Genomic DNA, 25,382 nt, shown 5'->3' on the forward strand with positions numbered 1-25,382 from the left:
TAATAATAATAATAATAATAATAATAATAATAATACTAATAATAATAATAATAATAATAATAATAATAATAATAATAATAATAATAATAATAATAATAATAATAATAATAATAAATATATAGAGAGATATCGAGTAGATTGATGAATGAATGATTCAGAATGCAAAAACGTTCGACTATAAATGGATGTGGCCTCACCTACCACCTCATGCGATCGCATGAGAGTTGTGAGGAGGACTCATGCGATCGCATGAGGCCTAGTTACAACACATATTCGTTTTTCTCTACTGCCGACACTCCTTTACTTAAACATAATTATATATATATTATTTAATATATAATATATTTAATCTTTAGAATTAATTAAATATTATATTATATTCTCGTGCATTGTTGATCTATAATTTTAGCACCGATGAATTGTACGTTGACGCTCGATTTACGTACCGGTTTCGGTTTTTCGAACGCATTTCGTACTCTTAGAAAACTTGTAATAAACGATACGCGACGTGTACTTTTATCAATAAATAGACTTAAATTGCCAATAAACTATATCATTCTAAATGTAACTTGAACATTTGAGTGTTTTGGTCATTTGCTTCTATAAATCATCGTCTCGTTGATTATTAATATATATAATAATAATATTTTTTAAATCAAATCGTTTTGTGACTAAGTTAATATTATATTTTAGAACTTTGTAAATTATATATATATATTCATTTAAAAATACAAATTTGTACATATTATATATACTTGAAATATTTATTTAATAATATAGTATTTAGTTTTTCAAAACTTTGTATATTTCAAAGTTTATTTTAAAATCGTTTAAACAATAGAAAATATTATAACACGTAACGTTTACACTTTAAAACTTAAAATTTATATAATTTATTTACGCATCAATGTTTACTTAAACAAAACATTTTAGTAATCAACTTATATTATATCGAAAAATATTTTCGTACGTTTGAAGCTAAGATAAATATTATAAAATTCAGTTTTCTAAAACCACTTATATTCAAAAATTATTTTGTTAAAAGGTTGTAATAATAGAAATAGTTATATCATAAAATGTTTTAGAAAAGTAAGATTGTATATAATTCATAACAGATATTCAAGTTTTTAAATTACCGTTTGCTGGTGAAGCGTAAGATAAAGTCCGAAGATTAGATAAACGTATAAAATCATTTTAATGTAAAACGTCAATTTACTTAACTTATCGATATTCGTTTTCTAAGTTATCTATATTCCCAAATTTTATTTTTACATTAAATAATATGAAAGTTAAATAGTTTATCTTATCAAAAGTCACGAGGCAATTATTGAAATGCATGTATTGGAAATCAACAGAAATTTCCACCAATTTGTCTAGCTCTCGCTACTTGACACTTTGTCCTTACTCGAAGATCACTTTACCATTATTTCCGAATACCGTTAAAAAAGAAATGTTTCTTAAATCAAAGTGGACCTCTCAACAAAGACTCGTAATCATATCACAAAGTTTTTGATAATTCAATCATTGATATTATCTTCTAATTCCATCGATAAACATATTTAACCAAATACGTTCATGTAAAGTATTATACCTTTAATACTTTGTTAACATTTTCAAGTTATAATATATACACATATATATACATATATAATCATATTCATTTATATAATGGTTCGTGAATCATCGGAATTTGGTCGAGGTTAAATGAATGTATGAACATATTTTAAAATTTTTGAGATTCAACTTAACAAACTTTGCTTATCGTGTCGGAATAATATAAAGATAAAGTTTAAATTTATTCGGAAATTTTCGAATTGTCACACCTTACCTCTCGCTACGAGAGGCATGTCACTACCTGCTAAGCTACAGCTCAATGTTAATTCTGCCTCTCTTTTATTTTTTTAGGAGATCGAATCCAAGAGAACATATCATCCAGAATTTCAAGGAAAACATGATTTATTATAAACCTACAATTTCATACTAGTGCAATATAATTTACGACATGTAAACTAGGGAGAATATTTCTCCTTTTTATTTCTTACTCGCGTCGCCTTAAATTATGTTGATTTTGATCCAATTTTTTGTCCGTATGGTTTTTAATTTTCCACATTTTGTCATTCGTCCAAATTTAGTTAAATATCCCCGTTAAATTGTGTAAAATGACCAAAATAATACTACTCCGTATTTATTAATAACCACAATACGATTTAGTTCATCACCATATCAAATTTCAAAAAATGATTACAGTACTAGATATTAAAATCAAGAAGACTATCATTCAAAGTAAATGGTTACAACTATTTCATTACTTATTTAGTATGCTGCTTGCTAGATAATATTTTCAATTTATCAGAAGCAAAATTCTGCCAACTGCCAAGCCAAACAAAATTAAACATTACGCAATAAATGAATTCTATACACAATTTAAGATCTTGTAAATAACATCCTTCTTAGAAGTTGTGTATAATGATGCATCTATCATGCACTTCTTCTTCAAAACAACTATTGTCCACGTCTAAATTTTGGTCGCCAAGCCTTAGGCGGCTCAATGTGCGAAGTAAAGCAAACAACAATCGCAGTTAGATTATCAATTGCACGACGGCCCAACGCTTGATTTATGATCTCCATAGCACACCTTTGAGGGTCATTATTCTTCGATAATTCACGTCGTACAATCCCCACAGCTTCTTCATTCGACATCACATCCCAAATCCCGTCACATCCAATTATCATAAACTCATCATCCTCACTTAACTCCATATGTCCCATCTCCGGTTCAGCAATCAAAACCGACCCTAAACCACTAGGTGACTTCAAATACCAATCTCCAAGTGCTCGTGTTACACCAAGTTCACCATTTAAGTATCCGTCCTCAAAGTAACCGCCTAATTTCTCCACTCTTTCCTTTTCTTGTAAATAAGACGGCCTATGGTCATTAGACATTTGAATAGCAACGCCTTTTCTAGAAACAACCGCACGAGAGTCACCAACGTTTGCAACTATTAAATGTCGGTCGAGTATTAAAACGCTTAAAGCTGTGGTACCACAATAATCGCTGATACTGCATTCGTGAGCCAGAGCTTGGTCTGCTTTTAAATACGCTTTGCGATGATAATCTTGTACTTCTAAAAATAACGATTTGTCTACTAGATCCGGTTGTGGTAAATTGAAGTCCTCAAAGAATAATTTTAGGGCATTATGTTTAACATATGAGGATGCTTCTGACCCTCCATGACCATCAAAGATTGCATAGAATGAACCCGCGAGAGGCCACTTGTATTTATTACCAAGAAGCATAGATAGATCATCAATTTGGATGTGTTCATCTTCGTTTACTCTGCGTCCTCCAATGTCTGTGTGACTGCCTGACCGTATGCTAGCCGAATTCGTGGCCTATATATGTAAATATATATGAAGGTTAGGACATCAGTCCATGTTCATATTTTGTTACATCAATAATTAATGAACGTCGTAATAGTTATAAGCTTCACCGAAAAGACTAGCTTGTCATATTCATATTCCACAGATAATTATATCTTGACGATATCTATAACAATTGATTAATAATCACATAAAACACACAAAAATATACCCTAATCAAATCAAAAAGATTAAAAAACATACGTAGACTTTTTTAAACGCTTAATTAGTTCCAAATCTGTTACTCGTATTAGAAGTTTTACTAGAAAAGATTTCTTATATTCAAATTTCAAATTACTATGGATAAATAAAACTAAAAAGTATAGTCTAATAATCAATGCATCAAAAAGTTGAAACATGCATACATACGTATAAGTATTTGGAAAACCCAAATCAACATTCGAAAAGAAAAATCCTAATCAACATATAAACACTTGCACGAAAAGATACGAGTGGTTAAGCGAATTGAAAAGATCAATAACTTACAAATGTTTCAGAAATCAAAAGATAGTTGTCTCTCGCCAACATCATCACCTTCTGATCAAATAAAAACTTTTACGTTATTTAGGTATTCGAAAGAACTTAAAGAAAACAATTAACCAGGGTTTTATTTTGTAGGGTAATATGTTGTGTACTTGTGTATCTTTGAAGTTATATATAGTATACAATTGCGTGCAGTGCAAGCTCCAACGAATCCACCTGAACGCGCGCGGCAAGTAAATCCTATCATAGATTTTATTATTACATGGAAATGGCTCTATTTAAACTTTAATTTAGTAATACCATAAAAATTACTAGCATATTTTTATTTAGAATTCAAACTCAGTCCACCTGCTCCTTGGAATGGTTTAATGATCGGGTTCTTGCAATGCGATTTGGGTTTTCTCTCGAAAGCGCGTGCGTGCATTGCAAATGATTGTGAAGATGATTAATACCCCTCTGGGTAATGCCAACAACTTGCCATTCGTAAAAAATACCATAAAAATTACTAGCGTACATCCTCTAATTTGCGTAGATTATAATTAATACTAGTTGAAAGACCCGTGAAATCACGGGTTAGTTGAAGAAAAAGATATATAATAGCTGACAAATAATATTAAATCAACATGTAAATCATATAAAGAAGCAGTGTATTTGTAAATTTTTTACCCCTAATATAATAGAGATCGGTTACACATTCATTAACGGATATCAAAACCAATTATCTAACAACTTTAAACAACATTTTTAAATTTTGAAGTGACAAATAAAACATGTAGGTCAAATGAGTAACCTCTTTTAACAAATACTCTACAATTTGTATGAAAAATCGTTAGATACATTGCAACCGTATGGACCCGTTCAAAAGCAAATGGGTTAAGTAACAGAGCAAAATAATAATGAGAACCACGAGGGAATTAAAGTGGATCTGGGGAAGATTGTTGCGGTTAAAAGTTGGGAACGACCGACTACACCTATGGAAGTTCGAAGTTTTCTCGGATTGGCAGATTATTATCGTCGGTTTATTCAAGATTTTTCCAAGATTGCTTCATCCTTAACGAAGCTAACTCGGAGGAATGTGAAGTTCGAATGGGGTGATGAGAAAGAAATCGCTTTTCAATTATTGAAGAGCAAATTGTGTCAAGCTCCGGTGTTAGTATTACCCGAAGGGGTGGAAGACATGGTGGTGTATTGTGATGCCTCGATAAGTGGGCTCGGTTGTGTTCTTATGCAAAGGGGTAAAGTGATTGCTTATGCCTCGAGATAACTGAAAGAGCACGAGAAGAACTACCCGACTCATGATCTTGAGTTGGCGGCGATGGTTCATGCGTTGAAAATTTGGCGCCATTATCTTTATGGCGTTAAGTGTAAGATTTATTCAGATCATAAGAATTTAAAGTACTTCTTCGATCAACGCGATTTAAACAACCGTCAGCGACGATGGTTGGATTTGTTGACATCAGATTCACTTGTCAACTTATGGATTCGTTTTGCGTTATAGACCGATCCGCGCAACATTATGCGCGCCGCGCATTTGGTCTGGCAAGAAACTGCTGTTGTTTGTTAAAAAAAGGGTGTTTTCTCGTATAATGTTTTGGGTCGTTACAAGTAGTATCAGAGTATTGTCAAGGGATTTAGGCGACTTGAGATAGGTGCCTAGACTTAAAATTTTGTGTGTGCTTATTTGTTGCGGGACTTGTAGGAGAACGAGTCGGACGGGAATTTGGTTAGTGCCTTAGCGTGTAGGTGAACTAACTAGGATTGTGGCTTGTATCGTGATATTATTCTTGCTTGTGTTTATATCGTGAAGATGTTATGTTTGTGTTTGTGTATATCATCGACCAAGATAGTCGTTATACTAATGAGTTGAGACGGCTTGTGCATGTAATAATGACTAGCTACCATTATTACGAGTGCAAATTGTGTCTAACAAGTGACGTACGACATGTGTTAAGCAAGATGGGGCGGCGTTGTGTGTGGTTTATTTGCATTTCATTATTTAATCGTTTTGTGTTCTTTAGAATGACTACGAGAAGCGGGACTTCAACTGGAGAACGAAATGACGATGATGAGATGAGAGTTAGGATTGAAGCCGCGGTTACGGAGCGAATGAGTGCGCTCCGAGAAGAATTTGAAAGAGGGTTTCTCAAACCTCGAGGTGATGTTGAATAGGAGTTTAGTTACAAGAACTTTAGAGTGACTAAACCTCCCATGTACTACAGAGATCTCGATCCGTTAGTGAGTACTGGTTGGATCTCAGAAGTCGAAGGGTGCTTTCGTATGAGTAAATGTCCTCCGGACAAGAAAACGAGACTCGCTACTAGTTTGTTGCTGGGAAATGCGAAGAATTGGTTGGATGGTAAGATTGATATCGTTGGTGAAGAACCATTCATGAGGTTATCTTGGGACGATTTTAAGAAGGAATTCTTTGAGGAGTTTCGAACACAAGCCGATTTGACGCGGATGCGTGATGAGTTGCGAAGTTTGCGACAAGGGTCTATGGACCTAAATACTCTTAGGGCTACCTTTTTGTCTAAGACTCGATTTTGCCCGAGTATAGTAATAACGATAGGATGTTGATGGAGGACTTCCTTAACACTTTGAATGATTATTTGCGTGGGAAAATTAGCATTGGGTAAGTGGACTCTTTTGCTAAGTTATTTTCTGTGGCTAAGAGTTTCGAATCATATACTCCTACGATGGTTGGTGATACTTCGGGTAAGAGAATGGTTAACTCGTATGGCACTTCGAGCAAGCGAGCTAAATGCCCAGTTGGGAGTACGAGTAGTATGAGGAAAGGGACGTCGGGTTCTTGTACGTCTAGATGCTTTAATTATGGTAAAAGGGGTCACAAAATTTGGGAGTGCCCGGAATCAAAAAAGTAATGACGTCGTATGTTTCTATTGCCGTAATGAAGGGTATCGCATGGCGGAGTGTCTAGAGCTAGCAGGGAAGGGCGTCACGAGAAGACATTCATGTACTTGTAATGTGGTATTCGTATGTTGTACATTTTGTTATAACATGCGGTGTGCGTGTAAGCCTTAGCTAAACTTTGTTCTCCATTGGAGATAATTTTTGGCGAGCGGTCGGCTTACGTTTGCGGTTTCGCATTTCACTTGGTAGAGTGTTTGGTTAATGTGTTGTGCCTTGACTCTAATATGTGAGTCTTTTGTTGTTTAGGCATTCGGGGGAACTAATGTCGTTAAGCTCGCTCGAGTGAGACCCACAGGACATTGGATACTATAGTGTCCTAGTGAGTAGAATGATTGTGCACTTATGTATAAGATTTAATTGTTCGCGGTGGTATGGTTAGTGTCATCCGTCAGGATTCACTATGGTGTAGCAGGGCGCGATGTTACACTACTCGTTGCGATTGAGGCCAAAAGAGCGTGTGTGGCTGGTTAGTGTTATCCGTCAGGATTCATATGGTGTAGCAGGGCACGATGTTACACTACTCGTTGCAATCGAGGCCAAAAGAGCGTGTGTTGATGGTTAGTGTTATCCGTCAGGATTCACTATAGTGTAGCAGGGCGCGATCTTACACTACTCGTTGAGTAGTCGAGGCCGAAAGAGCATGGATTTGATGTGGGTTTAAAGTTCGCGTGATCGATACCATATCGTGTTTGCATGCGATATGGGCTTAAAGTTCGGGCGTTCGATACCATATCATCATGTGTGAGTGAGCGTGTTAGGTGGGTTTAAGTTTGCGAGTTCGATACCACCTAGGGGATTAGTGTGTACCGAGTGTTCTACCACCATGTGAGGGTACGTGACGTGTGATCGTCTTATCTAGAGCGTCGTGTCTTGATGCTCGTCGTGAGTAAGATGGCGAGTGGCATCCTGGCAAAAGGATTCACCCTTTTTTGACCACCATTGCGGTATGATATGTGTGTGGCGAGTGTTGTTCACTCTTCGTCAGCCACTTTTGCGTGTGAGTTATATGGTGAGTGTGGTTCACTCTTTATCGACCACTTTTCTGTGTGTGTATGTGTATGCGTGGTAGTGCTAATCGGGAGGCTCTTTCGTTGAATACGTATGAAATGTCCCGTTCTTATTGATTAAAAACGTTCCATATTAATTGATTTCGTTGCGAGGTTTTGACCTCTATATGAGACGTTTTTCAAAGACTGCATTCATTTTTAAAACAAACCATAACCTTTATTTCATAAATAAAGGTTTAAAAAGCTTTACGTAGATTATCAAATAATGATAATCTAAAATATCCTGTTTACACACGACCATTACATAATGGTTTACAATACAAATATGATACATCGAAATCAGTTTCTTGAATGCAGTTTTTACACAATATCATACAAACATGGACTCCAAATCTTGTCCTTATTTTAGTATGCAATAGCGGAAGCTCTTAATATTCACCTGAGAATAAACATGCTTTAAACGTCAACAAAAATGTTGGTGAGTTATAGGTTTAACCTATATATATCAAATCGTAACAATAGACCACAAGATTTCATATTTCAATACACATCCCATACATAGAGATAAAAATCATTCATATGGTGAACACCTGGTAACCTACATTAACAAGATGCATATATAAGAATATCCCCATCATTCCGGGACACCCTTCGGATATGATATAAATTTCGAAGTACTAAAGCATCCGGTACTTTGGATGGGGTTTGTTAGGCCCAATAGATCTATCTTTAGGATTCGCGTCAATTAGGGTGTCTGTTCCCAAATTCTTAGATTACCAGACTTAATAAAAAGGGGCATATTCGATTTCGATAATTCAACCATAGAATGTAGTTTCACGTACTTGTGTCTATTTTGTAAATCATTTATAAAACCTGCATGTATTCTCATCCCAAAAATATTAGATTTTAAAAGTGAGACTATAACTCACTTTCACAGATTTTTACTTCGTCGAGAAGTAAGACTTGGCCACTGGTTGATTCACGAACCTATAACAATATATACATATATATCAAAGTATGTTTAAAATATATTTACAACACTTTTAATATATTTTGATGTTTTAAGTTTATTAAGTCAGCTGTCCTCGTTAGTAACCTACAACTAGTTGTCCACAGTTAGATGTACAGAAATAAATCGATAAATATTATCTTGAATCAATCCACGACCCAGTGTATACGTATCTCAGTATTGATCACAACTCAAACTATATATATTTTGGAATCAACCTCAACCCTGTATAGCTAACTCCAACATTCACATATAGAGTGTCTATGGTTGTTCCGAAATATATATAGATGTGTCGAAATGATATGTCAAAACATTGTATACGTGTCTATGGTATCTCAAGATTACATAATATACAATACAAGTTGATTAAGTTATGGTTGGAATAGATTTGTTACCAATTTTCACGTAGCTAAAATGAGAAAAATTATCCAATCTTGTTTTACCCATAACTTCTTCATTTTAAATCCGTTTTGAGTGAATCAAATTGCTATGGTTTCATATTGAACTCTATTTTATGAATCTAAACAGAAAAAGTATAGGTTTATAGTCGGAAAAATAAGTTACAAGTCGTTTTTGTAAAGGTAGTCATTTCAGTCGAAAGAACGACGTCTAGATGACCATTTTAGAAAACATACTTCCACTTTGAGTTTAACCATAATTTTTGGATATAGTTTCATGTTCATAATAAAAATCATTTTCTCAGAATAACAACTTTTAAATCAAAGTTTATCATAGTTTTTAATTAACTAACCCAAAACAGCCCGCGGTGTTACTACGACGGCGTAAATCCGATTTTACGGTGTTTTTCGTGTTTCCAGGTTTTAAATCATTAAGTTAGCATATCATATAGATATAGAACATGTGTTTAGTTGATTTTAAAAGTCAAGTTAGAAGGATTAACTTTTGTTTGCGAACAAGTTTAGAATTAACTAAACTATGTTCTAGTGATTACAAGTTTAAACCTTCGAATAAGATAGCTTTATATGTATGAATCGAATGATGTTATGAACATCATTACTACCTTAAGTTCCTTGGATAAACCTACTGGAAAAGAGAAAAATGGATCTAGCTTCAACGGATCCTTGGATGGCTCGAAGTTCTTGAAGCAGAATCATGACACGAAAACAAGTTCAAGTAAGATCATCACTTGAAATAAGATTGTTATAGTTATAGAAATTGAACCAAAGTTTGAATATGATTATTAACTTGTATTAGAATGATAACCTACTGTAAGAAACAAATATTTCTTGAGGTTGGATGATCACCTTACAAGATTGGAAGTGAGCTAGCAAACTTGAAAGTATTCTTGATTTTATGTAACTAGAACTTGTAGAATATATGAAGAACACTTAGAACTTGAAGATAGAACTTGAGAGAGATCAATTAGATGAATAAAATTGAAGAATGAAAGTGTTTGTAGGTGTTTTTGGTCGTTGGTGTATGGATTAGATATAAAGGATATGTAATTTTGTTTTCATGTAAATAAGTCATGAATGATTACTCATATTTTTGTAATTTTATGAGATATTTCATGCTAGTTGCCAAATGATGGTTCCCACATGTGTTAGGTGACTCACATGGGCTGCTAAGAGCTGATCATTGGAGTGTATATACCAATAGTACATACATCTAAAATCTGTGTATTGTACGAGTACGAATACGGGTGCATACGAGTAGAATTGTTGATGAAACTGAACGAGGATGTAATTGTAAGCATTTTTGTTACGTAGAAGTATTTTGATAAGTGTCTTGAATTCTTTCAAAAGTGTATGAATACATATTAAAACACTACATGTGTATACATTTTAACTGAGTCGTTAAGTCATCGTTAGTCGTTACATGTAAGTGTTGTTTTGAAACCTTTAGGTTAACGATCTTGTTAAATGTTGTTAACCCAATGTTTATAATATCAAATGAGATTTTAAATTATTATATTATCATGATAATATGATGTATGAATATCTCTTAATATGATATATATACATTAAATGTCGTTACAACGATAATCGTTACATATATGTCTCGTTTCAAAATCATTAAGTTAGTAGTCTTGCTTTTACATATGTAGTTCATTGTTAATATAATTAATGATATGTTTACTTATCATAATATCATGTTAACTATATATATATATATATATATATATATATATATATATATATATATATATATATATATATATATATATATATATATATATATCCATATATATGTCATCATATAGTTTTTACAAGTTTTAACGTTCGTGAATCACCGGTCAACTTGGGTGGTCAATTGTCTATATGAAACCTATTTCAATTAATCAAGTCTTAACAAATTTGATTGCTTAACATGTTGGAAACACTTAATCATGTAAATAACAATTTCATTTAATATATATAAACATAAAAAAGTTAGGGTCACTACAGTACCTACCCGTTAAATAAATTTCGTCCCGAAATTTTAAGCAGTTGGAGGTGTTGACGTTTCTTCTGGAAATAAATGCGGGTATTTCTTCTTCATCTGATCTTCATGCTCCCAGGTGAACTCGGGTCCTCTACGAGCATTCCATCGAACCTTAACAATTGGTATCTTGTTTTGCTTAAGTCTTTTAACCTCACGATCCATTATTTCGACGGGTTCTTCGATGAATTGAAGTTTTTCGTTGATTTGAATTTCATCTAACGGAATAGTGAGATCTTCTTTAGCAAAACATTTCTTCAAATTCGAGACGTGGAAAGTGTTATGTACAGCCGCGAGTTGTTGAGGTAACTCAAGTCGGTAAGCTACTGGTCCGACACGATCAATAATCTTGAATGGTCCAATATACCTTAGATTTAATTTCCCTCGTTTACCAAATCGAACAACGCCTTTCCAAGGTGCAACTTTAAGCATGACCATCTCTCCAATTTCAAATTCTATATCTTTTCTTTAGATGATCTTCTCGGTAGTTTCTTGTATAATCTCCGGACCCGTAATCTGTCTATCCCCCACTTCACTCCAACAAATCGGAGACCTGCACTTTCTACCATAAAGTGCTTCAAACGGCGCCATCTCAATGCTTGAATGGTAGCTGTTGTTGTAGGAAAATTCTGCTAACGGTAGATGTCGATCCCAACTGTTTCTGAAATCAATAACACATGCTCGTAGCATGTCTTCAAGCGTTTGTATCGTCCTTTCGCTCTGCCCATCAGTTTGTGGATGATAGGCAGTACTCATGTCTAGACGAGTTCCTAATGCTTGCTGTAATGTCTGCCAGAATCTTGAAATAAATCTGCCATCCCTATCAGAGATAATAGAGATTGGTATTCCATGTCTGGAGACGACTTCCTTCAAATACAGTCGTGCTAACTTCTCCATCTTGTCATCTTCTCTTATTGGCAGGAAGTGTGCTGATTTGGTGAGACGATCAACTATTACCCAAATAGTATCAAAACCACTTGCAGTCCTTGGCAATTTAGTGATGAAATCCATGGTAATGTTTTCCCATTTCCATTCCGGGATTTCGGGTTGTTGAAGTAGACCTGATGGTTTCTGATGCTCAGCTTTGACCTTAGAACACGTCAAACATTCTCCTACGTATTTAGCAACATCGGCTTTCATACCCGGCCACCAAAAATGTTTCTTGAGATCCTTGTACATCTTCCCCGTTCCAGGATGTATTGAGTATCTGGTTTTATGAGCTTTTCTAAGTACCATTTCTCTCATATCTCCAAATTTTGGTACCCAAATCCTTTCAGCCCTATACCGGGTTCCGTCTTCCCGAATATTAAGATGCTTCTCCGATCCTTTGGGTATTTCATCCTTTAAATTTCCCTCTTTTAAAACTCCTTGTTGCGCCTCCTTTATTTGAGTAGTAAGGTTATTATGAATCATTATATTCATAGATTTTACTCGAATGGGTTCTCTGTCCTTCTTGCTCAAGGCATCGGCTACCACATTTGCCTTCCCCGGGTGGTAACGAATCTCAAAGTCATAATCATTCAATAATTCAATCCACCTACGCTGCCTCATATTCAGTTGTTTCTGATTAAATATGTGTTGAAGACTTTTGTGGTTGGTATATATAATACTTTTGACCCCATATAAGTAGTGCCTCCAAGTCTTTAATGCAAAAACAACCGCGCCTAATTCCAAATCATGCGTCGTATAATTTTGTTCGTGAATCTTCAATTGTCTAGACGCATAAGCAATCACCTTCGTTCGTTGCATTAATACACAACCAAGATCTTGCTTTGATGCGTCACAATAAATCACAAAATCATCATTCCCTTCAGGCAATGACAATATAGGTGCCGTAGTTAGCTTTTTCTTCAATAACTGAAACGCTTTCTCTTGTTCATCATTCCATTCAAATTTCTTCCCTTTATGCGTTAATGCAGTCAAGGGTTTTGCTATTCTGGAAAAGTCTTGGATGAACCTTCTGTAGTAACCAGCTAGTCCTAAAAACTTGCGTATGTGTTTCGGAGTTTTCGGGGTTTCCCACTTTTCAACAGTTTCTATCTTTGCCGGATCCACCTTAATACCTTTTTTGTTCACTATGTGACCGAGGAATTGAACTTCTTCCAACCAAAATGCACACTTTGAAAACTTAGCGTACAATTCTTCCTTCCTCAATACTTCTAACACCTTTCTCAAATGTTCACCATGTTCTTGGTCATTCTTTGAGTAAATAAGTATGTCATCAATGAAAACAATGACAAACTTGTCAAGGTATGGTCCACACACTCGGTTTATAAGGTCCATGAACACAGCTGGTGCATTAGTTAAACCAAATGGCATGACCATAAACTCGTAATGACCGTAACGTGTTCTAAAAGCAGTCTTTGGAATATCATCTTCTTTCACCCGCATTTGATGATACCCGGAACGTAAGTCAATCTTTGAATAAACAGACGAGCCTTGTAGTTGATCAAATAAGTCATCGATTCTCGGTAGTGGGTAGCGGTTCTTGATGGTAAGTTTATTCAACTCTCGGTAGTCGATACACAACCTGAATGTACCATCTTTCTTCTTGACAAACAAAACAGGAGCTCCCCACGGTGATGTGCTTGGTCGAATGAAACCACGCTCTAAAAGTTCTTGTAATTGGCTTTGTAGTTCTTTCATCTGGCTGGGTGCGAGTCTGTAAGGAGCACGAGCTATTGGTGCAGCTCCTGGTACAAGATCTATTTGAAATTCAACGGATCGATGTGGGGGTAATCCCGGTAATTCTTTCAGAAATACATCAGGAAATTCTTTTGCGACGGGAACATCATTGATGCTCTTTTCTTCAGTTTGTACTTTCTCGACGTGTGCTAGAACAGCATAACAACCTTTTCTTATTAGTTTTTGTGCCTTCAAATTACTAATAAGATGTAGCTTCGTGTTGCCCTTTTCTCCGTACACCATTAAGGGTTTTCCTTTTTCTCGTATAATGCGAATTGCATTTTTGTAACAAACGATCTCTGCTTTCACTTCTTTCAACCAGTCCATACCGATTATCACATCAAAACTCCCTAACTCTACTGGTATCAAGTCAATCTTAAATGTTTCGCTAACCAGTTTAATTTCTCGATTCCGACATATATTATCTGCTGAAATTAATTTACCATTTGCTAATTCGAGTAAAAATTTACTATCCAAAGGCGTCAATGGACAACTTAATTTAGCACAAAAATCTCTACTCATATAGCTTCTATCCGCACCCGAATCAAATAAAACGTAAGCAGATTTATTGTCAATAAGAAACGTACCCGTAACAAGCTCCGGGTCTTCCTGTGCCTCTGCCGCATTAATATTGAAAACTCTTCCGCGGCCTTGTCCATTCGTGTTCTCCTGGTTCGGGCAATTTCTAATAATGTGGCCCGGTTTTCCACATTTATAACAAACTACATTGGCATAACTTGCTCCGACACTACTTGCTCCGCCATTACTCGTTCCGACACCATTTGTTCCTTTCGTTCTATTAACCCCTGGTTCGTAGACCTCACACTTTGCTGCGCTATGACCATTTCTTTTACACTTGTTGCAAAATTTGGTGCAGAACCCCGAGTGATACTTTTCACACCTTTGGCATAGCTGCTTCTGATTGTTGTTGTTGTTGTTGCGGTTATTATTGTTGTTGGGATGATTGTTGTAGTTGTTGTTGTTGTTGTTGTTGTTGTTGTTGTTGTTGTTGTTGTTGTTGTTGGGCCATTTGTTGTAGTTGCGATTGATGTTGCGATTGTTGGGATAATTGTTGCGATTATTGTTGTAATTGCTGTTGTTGTTGTATTGGTGATTCTTATCACCGTTTTCCTCCCACTTTCTTTTGACTTGCTTCACATTGGCCTCTTCAGCAGTCTGTTCTTTAATTCTTTCTTCAATCTGGTTCACTAGTTTGTGAGCCATTCTACATGCCTGTTGCATGGAGGCGGGCTCGTGTGAACTTATATCTTCTTGGATTCATTCCGGTAATCCTTTCACGAACGCGTCGATCTTCTCTTCCTCATCTTCGAATGCTCCCGGACACAATAGGCACAATTCTGTGAATCGTCTTTCGTACGTGGTAATATCAAATCCTTGGGTTCGTAACCCTCTAAGTTCTGTCTTGAGCTTATTGACCTCGGTTCTGGGACGGTACTTCTCGTTCATCAAGTGCTTGAATGCTGACCACGGTAGTGCGTACGCATCATCTTGTCCCACTTGCTCTAGATAGGTATTCCACCATGTTAACGCAGAACCAGTGAAGGTATGCGTAGCGTACTTTACTTTGTCCTCTTCAGTACACTTACTTATGGCAAACACCGATTCGACCTTCTCGGTCCACCGTTTCAATCCGATCGGTCCTTCGGTTCCATCAAATTCCAAAGGTTTGCAGGCAGTGAATTCTTTGTAGGTGCATCCTACACGATTTCCTGTACTGCTAGATCCAAGGTTATTGTTGGTATGTAGCGCAGCCTGTACTGCGGCTATGTTTGAAGCAAGAAAAGTACGGAATTCCTCTTCATTCATATTCACGGTGTGTCGAGTAGTCGGTGCCATTTCCTTCAAAATAGTCAAATGGAACAAGTTAATCATACAGAATATTAAGAGTAGTTAATAGTATTTCGTAGCATAATATGAACTCATTTATAAAAGCTTTTTCTTCATATTAGCATTTTATAAGTTTAAATTCGGGAAGTACCTACCCGTTAAGTTCATACTTAATAGCTAATATACAATTCAACTACTACAATTCTATATGAATAACTGATTATAATAATATTTTGCGCTCAAACTTTTACACAATATTTTACAAACTTACAATACCGCTTATTTTACATATAGCATGAAATATAGCACACAATAAATTTGATACAAGATGGTTGTGAAGATAATTCTAGCTAGTACACAAGTCGTTCAGCAAAGGCAATAAAGACACGTAATTCATACGTCCAGAAACAAGTCATGCATTCTGGTTTTACTAGGATTACTTCCCATCCTTGGTCTTGCGGAACATAACCGTTATGGCCGTTGATAATACAGCGTGTTGTAACGTCGTCAAAGGGACGAGGGTTACGTAATGTCCAACAGTCCCGTAACAATCTAAAAACCTCATTTCTTACCCCAATTACCGACTCCGTCACTTGTGGGAACGTTTTGTTTAATAGTTGTAGCCCGATGTCCTTGTTCTCACTTTGGTGAGAAGCGAACATTACTAATCCGTAAGCATAACATGCTTCTTTATGTTGCATGTTAGCCGCTTTTTCTAAATCACGAAGTCCAATATTCGGATATATTGAGTCAAAATAATTTCTTAACCCATTACGTAAAATAGCATTTGGGTTCCCCGCAATATATGCGTCAAATTAAACACATCGTAACTTATGGATTTCCCAATGTGATATCCCCCATCTTTCGAACGAAAGCCTTTTATAAACCAAGGCATTCTTGGAACGTTCTTCAAATGTCTTACAAACTGATCTCGCCTTAAATATTTGTGCCGAAGAATTCTGACCGACTCTAGACAAGATTTCATCAATCATGTCTCCGGGTAGGTCTCTTAAAATATTGGGTTGTCTATCCATTTTGTGTTTTTATACTGTAAAATAGACAAGAGTTAGATTCATAAAAAAAATACTTATTAATACAAGCAATTTTTACATATATCATAAAGCATAAGCACACTATATTACTTATATTACACCACACGAATACAACTATCTTATTCCGACTCGCTTGTTTCTTCTTCTTCGGTTTTGGTTCGTTTTGCCAAGTTTCTAGGGATATATGATGTTTCCCTAATACGAGCCGTCGTTATCCACATTGGTTTAGAAATACCTGGTGGTTTAGAGGTTCCCGGGTCATTGTTACAACTTAAGGATTTCGGGGGTTGACGATACATATAAAGTTCATCGGGGTTGGAATTAGATTTCTCTATTTTTATGCTCTTTCCCTTATTATTTTCTTTTGCCTTTTTAAATTCAGTTGGGGTAATTTCTATAACATCATCGGAATTCTCGTCGGAATCCGATTCATCAGAGAATTGGTAATCCTCCTAATATTTTGCTTCCTTAGCGGAAACACCATTGACCATAATTAACCTTGGTTGGTTGGTTGAGGATTTTCTTTTACTTAACCGTTTTATTATTTCCCCCACCGGTTCTATTTCTTCATCCGGTTCCGATTCTTCTTCTGGTTCCGGCTCTTCTTCCGGTTCCTCTTCGGGAACTTGTGAATCAGTCCACGAATCATTCCAATTTACATTTGACTCTTCATTATTATTAGGTGAGTCAATGGGACTTGTTCTAGAGGTAGCCATCTATCACATAATATCAAACGCGTTAAGAGATTAATATATCACATAATATTCACATGTTAAAAATATATAGTTTCCAACAAAATTTGTTAAGCAATCATTTTTCAAGTAAACACGGTCGAAGTCCAGACTCACTAATGCATCCTAACAAACTCGATAAGACACACTAATGCAAAATTCTGGTTCTCTAAGACCAACGCTCGGATACCAACTGAAATGTCCCGTTCTTATTGATTAAAAACGTTCCATATTAATTGATTTCGTTGCGAGATTTTGACCTCTATATGAGACGTTTTTCAAAGACTGCATTCATTTTTAAAACAAACCATAACCTTTATTTCATAAATAAAGGTTTAAAAAGCTTTACGTAGATTATCAAATAATGATAATCTAAAATATCCTGTTTACACACGACCATTACATAATGGTTTACAATACAAATATGATACATCGAAATCAGTTTCTTGAATGCAGTTTTTACACAATATCATACAAACATGGACTCCAAATCTTGTCCTTATTTTAGTATGCAACAGCGGAAGCTCTTAATATTCACCTGAGAATAAACATGCTTTAAACGTCAATAAAAATGTTGGTGAGTTATAGGTTTAACCTATATATATCAAATCGTAACAATAGACCACAAGATTTCATATTTCAATACACATCCCATACATAGAGATAAAAATCATTCATATGGTGAACACCTGATAACCGACATTAACAAGATGCATATATAAGAATATCCCCATCATTCCGGGACACCCTTCGGATATGATATAAATTTCGAAGTACTAAAGCATCCGGTACTTTGGATGGGGTTTGTTAGGCTGAATAGATCTATCTTTAGGATTCGCGTCAATTAGGGTGTCTGTTCCCTAATTCTTAGATTACCAGACTTAATAAAAAGGGGCATATTCGATTTCGATAATTCAACCATAGAATGTAGTTTCACGTACTTGTGTCTATTTTGTAAATCATTTATAAAACCTGCATGTATTCTCATCCCAAAAATATTAGATTTTAAAAGTGGGACTATAACTCACTTTCACAGATTTTTACTTCGTCGAGAAGTAAGACTTGGCCACTGGTTGATTCACGAACCTATAACAATATATACATATATATCAAAGTATGTTTAAAATATATTTACAACACTTTTAATATATTTTGATGTTTTAAGTTTATTAAGTCAGCTGTCCTCGTTAGTAACCTACAACTAGTTGTCCACAGTTAGATGTACAGAAATAAATCGATAAATATTATCTTGAATCAATCCACGACCCAGTGTATACGTATCTCAGTATTGATCATAACTCAAACTATATATATTTTGGAATCAACCTCAACCCTGTATAGCTAACTCCAACATTCACATATAGAGTGTCTATGGTTGTTCCGAAATATATATAGATGTGTCGACATGATATGTCAAAACATTGTATACGTGTCTATGGTATCTCAAGATTACATAATATACAATACAAGTTAATTAAGTTATGGTTGGAATAGATTTGTTACCAATTTTCACGTAGCTAAAATGAGAAAAATTATCCAATCTTGTTTTACCCATAACTTCTTCATTTTAAATCCGTTTTGAGTGAATCAAATTGCTATGGTTTCATATTGAACTCTATTTTATGAATCTAAACAGAAAAAGTATAGGTTTATAGTCGGAAAAATAAGTTACAAGTCGTTTTTGTAAAGGTAGTCATTTCAGTCGAAAGAACGACGTCTAGATGACCATTTTAGAAAACATACTTCCACTTTGAGTTTAACCATAATTTTTGGATATAGTTTCATGTTCATAATAAAAATCATTTTCTCAGAATAACAACTTTTAAATCAAAGTTTATCATAGTTTTTAATTAACTAACCCAAAACAGCCCGTGGTGTTACTACGACGGCGTAAATCCGATTTTACGGTATTTTTCGTGTTTCCAGGTTTTAAATCATTAAGTTAGCATATCATATAGATATAGAACATGTGTTTAGTTGATTTTAAAAGTCAAGTTAGAAGGATTAACTTTTGTTTGCGAACAAGTTTAGATTTAACTAAACTATGTTCTAGTGATTACAAGTTTAAACCTTCGAATAAGATAGCTTTATATGTATGAATCGAATGATGTTATGAACATCATTACTACCTTAAGTTCCTTGGATAAACCTACTGGAAAAGAGAAAAATGGATCTAGCTTCAACGGATCCTTGGATGGCTCGAAGTTCTTGAAGCAGAATCATGACACGAAAACAAGTTCAAGTAAGATCATCACTTGAAATAAGATTGTTATAGTTATAGAAATTGAACCAAAGTTTGAATATGATTATTACCTTGTATTAGAATGATAACCTATTGTAAGAAACAAAGATTTCTTGAGGTTGGATGATCACCTTACAAGATTGGAAGTGAGCTAGCAAACTTGAAAGTATTCTTGATTTTATGTAACTAGAACTTGTAGAATATATGAAGAACACTTAGAACTTGAAGATAGAACTTGAGAAAGATCAATTAGATGAAGAAAATTGAAGAATGAAAGTGTTTGTAGGTGTTTTTGGTCGTTGGTGTATGGATTAGATATAAAGGATATGTAATTTTGTTTTCATGTAAATAAGTCATGAATGATTACTCATATTTTTGTAATTTTATGAGATATTTCATGCTAGTTGCCAAATGATGGTTCCTACATGTGTTAGGTGACTCACATGGGATGCTAAGAGCTGATCATTGGAGTGTATATACCAATAGTACATATATCTAAAAGCTGTGTATTGTACGAGTACGAATACGGGTGCATACGAGTAGAATTGTTGATGAAACTGAACGAGGATGTAATTGTAAGCATTTTTGTTAAGTAGAAGTATTTTGATAAGTGTCTTGAATTCTTTCAAAATTGTATGAATACATATTAAAACACTACATGTGTATACATTTTAACTGAGTCGTTAAGTCATCGTTAGTCGTTACATGTAAGTGTTGTTTTGAAACCTTTAGGTTAACGATCTTGTTAAATGTCGTTAACCCAATGTTTATAATATCAAATGAGATTTTAAATTATTATATTATCATGATAATATGATGTATGAATATCTCTTAATATGATATATATACATTAAATGTCGTTACAAGGATAATCGTTACATATATGTCTCGTTTCAAAATCATTAAGTTAGTAGTCTTGCTTTTACATATGTAGTTCATTGTTAATATACTTAATGATATGTTTACTTATCATAATATCATGTTAACTATATATATATATATATATATATATATATATATATATATATATATATATATATATATATATATATATATATATATATATATATATATATATCCATATATATGTCATCATATAGTTTTTACAAGTTTTAACGTTCGTGAATCACCGGTCAACTTGGGTGGTCAATTGTCTATATGAAACCTATTTCAATTAATCAAGTCTTAACAAATTTGATTGCTTAACATGTTAGAAACACTTAATCATGTAAATAACAATTTCATTTAATATATATAAACATCGAAAATTTCGGGTCACTACAACGTACGTGTGCGAGTAGAGTCATGGTTGTTGACTAGATTTGATGTGGGATGTAACCGTGTTAATGGTTATGATGAAGTTGAAAGGGTGTGAGACTTGGTGTTCCCAAGCATCTCGCTTGTGTTGAGTTGAATGGTAATTAGGCTAGCTGTGCGGCCTATGCAGATTGTGACTAGCGGGTGTCGTTAGAACTTTGTGGGCGTTAAGCCGTAAGGTTCGTTAGACTTGTGTGACTTCGAGTAGTCAGGTGACGTGTGACACCGGGAGTAGACCCCGTAAGGATTAAGTGTTGAGTCTCGGTAGTAGTAGAGGGAGAATTACATAACACCACGTCAGGTGCCTCCTTATACCTGCTAGTGTAATGTTTGGCTCCGATAGTGTGATTACCTTGTACTTGGGTACCGGTGAGAGAACCAAAGATATAACGGTGGTTTATTGTAGTGTTTAGCGGGCGTTAACATTTGACTGATTTGAAGGGTCGAGGGTCGAGAGTCGAGTACCTAGTAGTAATCCGCGGAGGATTGGTGTGTATGACCAACGTTGGGACCGACCACATGTATTGTGGAATGTTGAAGTTTCGCGGGATGTTATCATCTTGGCGGTGATAGTGTGGGGTTAGAAACCCTAAGTGGGGGAGTATGTACCCGGAGGGTACGGTTTTTCCTCGGTTTCGTAGGCGTGTTATAGCAATTTACCGAAGGTTGTCCCGTTTAGAGAGCGGTCGCGGGACGTAGAGTGTTGATTTGGACTGTCTCGTGTAGAGATATGTTAGTGTTGAGCACGTTATGAATGAGTTCACTAGAGTATTAAGGACTTGTATGTGCGAGAAGTGACAAGATCATCCTTAATGGACGGTCGAAGCAATGTTCACAGGTAACGGTGATGAGTTGTGAGGGGTGTAAGTTTGCGTGTCGGTCGGAGTTACCGAAGAGCTTCTGGGAAATTCTATCACCGTGTGCATGGTGCAGATGACCCAGTTAGATTGTCGGTTGGCGGTAGAACTCTATGTCGTGAGTTGGGGTGCGCCAAGGAGTCGTGGAGGATTTTGTGTGGTTGAAACATTGCGTGGCGAGAAAGTGGGATCGATAGGATGCAATGGCGGCATCAAAGGGGTCCAGGGTTATGTGAGAACACTAAAAATTAAGGAAGGCGTATCTTCCTTGTTCACAATGAGGTTTAGATCGCGAGGATGCGATCCAATTTAAGTGGGGGAGAGTTGTAACACCCTGAATTTTTATACATCAGAAAGTGTCACCAGAAAGTGTCACCAGGAAGTGTCCCAAGAAAGTGTCAGGAAAAGTCTACCTATACTTATGCATTTTCAGATTTTACATCAGAATCATAATCTAGCAGTTTCAGTCCTCATTTAATTTCAGTTGAAAAGCGCTCCGCGCAAAGGTAGGTGCGCCCCGCAAAACGTGCTGGCAAACTAGATTCGTGATTTTAACATTTTAAAAGGGGCATTTGGGTCTTTTCAGTTGAGGGTCGGTTTTTGAGCTAAAAAACTGACCCAATGCTTATCCTATCCTCATTTCACCTCTTTTCACACACTTACATCTAGAGAGAGAGAGAGAGAGAGAGCGAGAGAGAGAGAAAGAAAGAGCTTAGAGAGAGAGAAAGAGAGAGAGCTTGATTTGGAGAAGAAGAAGTCGGATTCTCACCAAAGTTTGAGTGTTAAAGTTATTCATCTCGTTCCTAGCTACATTTTGGTAGTGGTGGTAAGGTCTAACAGAGAATTTCATTGCTTATATTTATTGTTCAAATTGGGTTTTGAACTTGTAAGTTCTTGAGAAAACCTACATAGCTCTTTAATAGAAGTTTGGAGCTAGTAATCGGGTTTAGTGTTGTTGTTGTTGGATATTGGGTTGGTTGATGAATTAATCATGTTTAGGACTTGTAAATTGGGTATAATCACTAGTGTTAGTGATTATGGAAGTGTTGGAACCCATTTGGGTGTATTTGGAAGACTAATTTTGAAATGCGTCAAAATTAGGGTTTATGTGTCAATTTGGGTAAGACAAGTGTTTAACACTTATGATTTGGTTTAATTGGCGTATTAGGACCATTTTCACTAGTGTTAGTGATTATTGGTTAATTTGGGCACGGTTTGTGCTTGGAAGTGCATTTGGGTCAAAATTGCACTAAGTGTCAATTTAGGTTGGTTTGTATTCCACCCTAATTGTGTTGTTTGTTATGTGATAAATGGAATAGGTACATTCCATTGGCGGTTTACGGATTTGGCTTTACATTCATCAAGGCGACAAGGCGAGTGTAAATATATTATATGCTTATGTATGCATAAGATGGGTGCGGGTGGGGTAGAGTGATCCTTGGGAGTTCGGGTTCACTTTACATGTGCGTGAGATGATGGACTCTATGAGTTTTGAGTCCACATGGCATGTTTGTGCATTTTGGGTTACCACCCTTGGGGTAGTGAATCTCGGGCGTTACGGATTCACAATGACAAGTAGGTCATCCCCGTTAATGTTGATTTCGTAAATGAGGCGTGTTGGGATGGTGAATCTTTTGTAGTTTAGATTCACGATGTCGTGTGTAGTGCCGACATTCCCATCTATGTTGTTATGACTTAGGGTGTGCATCTTGTGTAGTTCAGATCCACTCGGGTGTGTGTAGTTCCGCCGAGCCTATAGTCGTTTAGTCGAGGTATGAATCTTGTGTAGTTCAGATTCATAAGGCATGTGTAGTTCGGCCATCCTCAGTTGTAGTCTGGAGGAAGGTAGTGAATCTTGTGGAGTTCAGATTCACTTAGGCTGTGTAGTTCGGCCAACCTTCTTATGTTTAAAGTTAAGGGTTTAACCTTGTGTTTGGCTATATATATATATATATATATATATATATATATATATATATATATATATATATATATATATATATATATATATATATATATATATATATATATATATATATATATATATATATATATATATATATATATATATATATATATATATATATATATATATATATATATATATATATTATTGTGTTGTAGCTAATCTTACGGTTTTGGCTTGGTGGTACGTAATGTATAGCTTGCTAGTTATACTTGAATGCGGTACGTGTTTATTATTTGTGTTGGTGATACGTATTCATTTTATGCATATGTATGTATATAGTGTGTTTATCCTCACTAAGCTTTATAGCTTACCCTCTCGTTGATATTATTTTTAAGTGTGTAATCACTTAACTTGATCCTCGAATGCTTTTACGACCATTGGTGTCACTTGACATTTGAAACGAGCTATATACTTGGTACACGTTTAACTTTGATCATAATCAGAATATTATGACTACGTAATACTAATTGTTATTTTATAATAACAATTACTTGGGTTTTTGGATGCTTAATTACGCTTAGTAATTTACTAGAGCACACTAGTTAGTTTTGTTGGATTTTCTACCTGGTTGGACCTTAGCCCACCCTACACTAGCTAGTGGACTATTTAATTAGCCCAATTATAATAAGTTAGTGACCCATAATAATGAAAGACAAATGCCCATTTATTAGAGGGAACATACTAGCATTTTTGTTAAGCATTATCCTTAATGTTGCATGAGATCCTAACATAAGCACTAACTTTAGACAACCGTTAACCAAAAAGTAAAAAGGTGTTCCCCTTGTCCCCCCACCATACCCACGGCCTAAACACCCTCCCCACACCCTCACCTCATATAAATACCAAGCTTATCCCATTCATTTCACACTTGATTTCATTTACAAATTACACACACTTACTCTCTAATTCTCTCTCTAGTCTTTCTCACTCTAAAAAATGTAAGTTTAAAATTTTTCTTTCTCTTCTTATCCTCTTCTCATCCACGACATCATCATCATCATCATTTAATGGATCTAGCTTTTAGCTTTTGATCTTGTTATATCTTGTAGATTCAAACTTGGGTTTGAATCCTTCAAGAACATGAAAAATTTAAACTTTCTAGCTTTGAATCTTCATTTACTTGTTAGATCTAGCTTGTGATTTCTTTGTTTTGTTATAAAGATCAAAACTTGTGTTTATGATCTTCATGTATCTTAAAGATCCAAGCTTTATGCTTCAAGATCTAAAAGAACACTAAAGATCCAAGCTTTCTAGCTTCGGGTTTCATTATTGTCTTAAAGATCTTAGCTTTTTAGCTTATGGTCTCATTACTTCCATTATTTTGTTATAGATCTTAGCTTTCTAGCTTATGGTCTCATTAATCTTGTAAAGATCCAAGCTTTCTAGCTT

At 35.3% G+C, this 25,382-nt stretch overlaps 1 protein-coding gene across 1 annotated transcript in view; it reads right to left on the bottom strand.

The window, feature by feature from the left end:
• Positions 1-2,502: 2,502 nt before the first annotated feature.
• LOC139888763 (probable protein phosphatase 2C 49) overlaps positions 2,503-25,382 on the bottom strand; it is a 35,130-nt gene continuing 12,250 nt past the window's right edge. Inside the window, exon 3 of the mRNA XM_071871751.1 lies at positions 2,503-3,393. Within this exon, the coding sequence (XP_071727852.1) occupies positions 2,503-3,393 (891 nt within the window). The remainder of the gene's footprint in view (positions 3,394-25,382) is intronic.

The sequence above is a fragment of the Rutidosis leptorrhynchoides genome, chromosome 2, assembly GCF_046630445.1.
Source record: "Rutidosis leptorrhynchoides isolate AG116_Rl617_1_P2 chromosome 2, CSIRO_AGI_Rlap_v1, whole genome shotgun sequence".
In the NCBI taxonomy this organism is placed as follows: domain Eukaryota; kingdom Viridiplantae; phylum Streptophyta; class Magnoliopsida; order Asterales; family Asteraceae; genus Rutidosis; species Rutidosis leptorrhynchoides.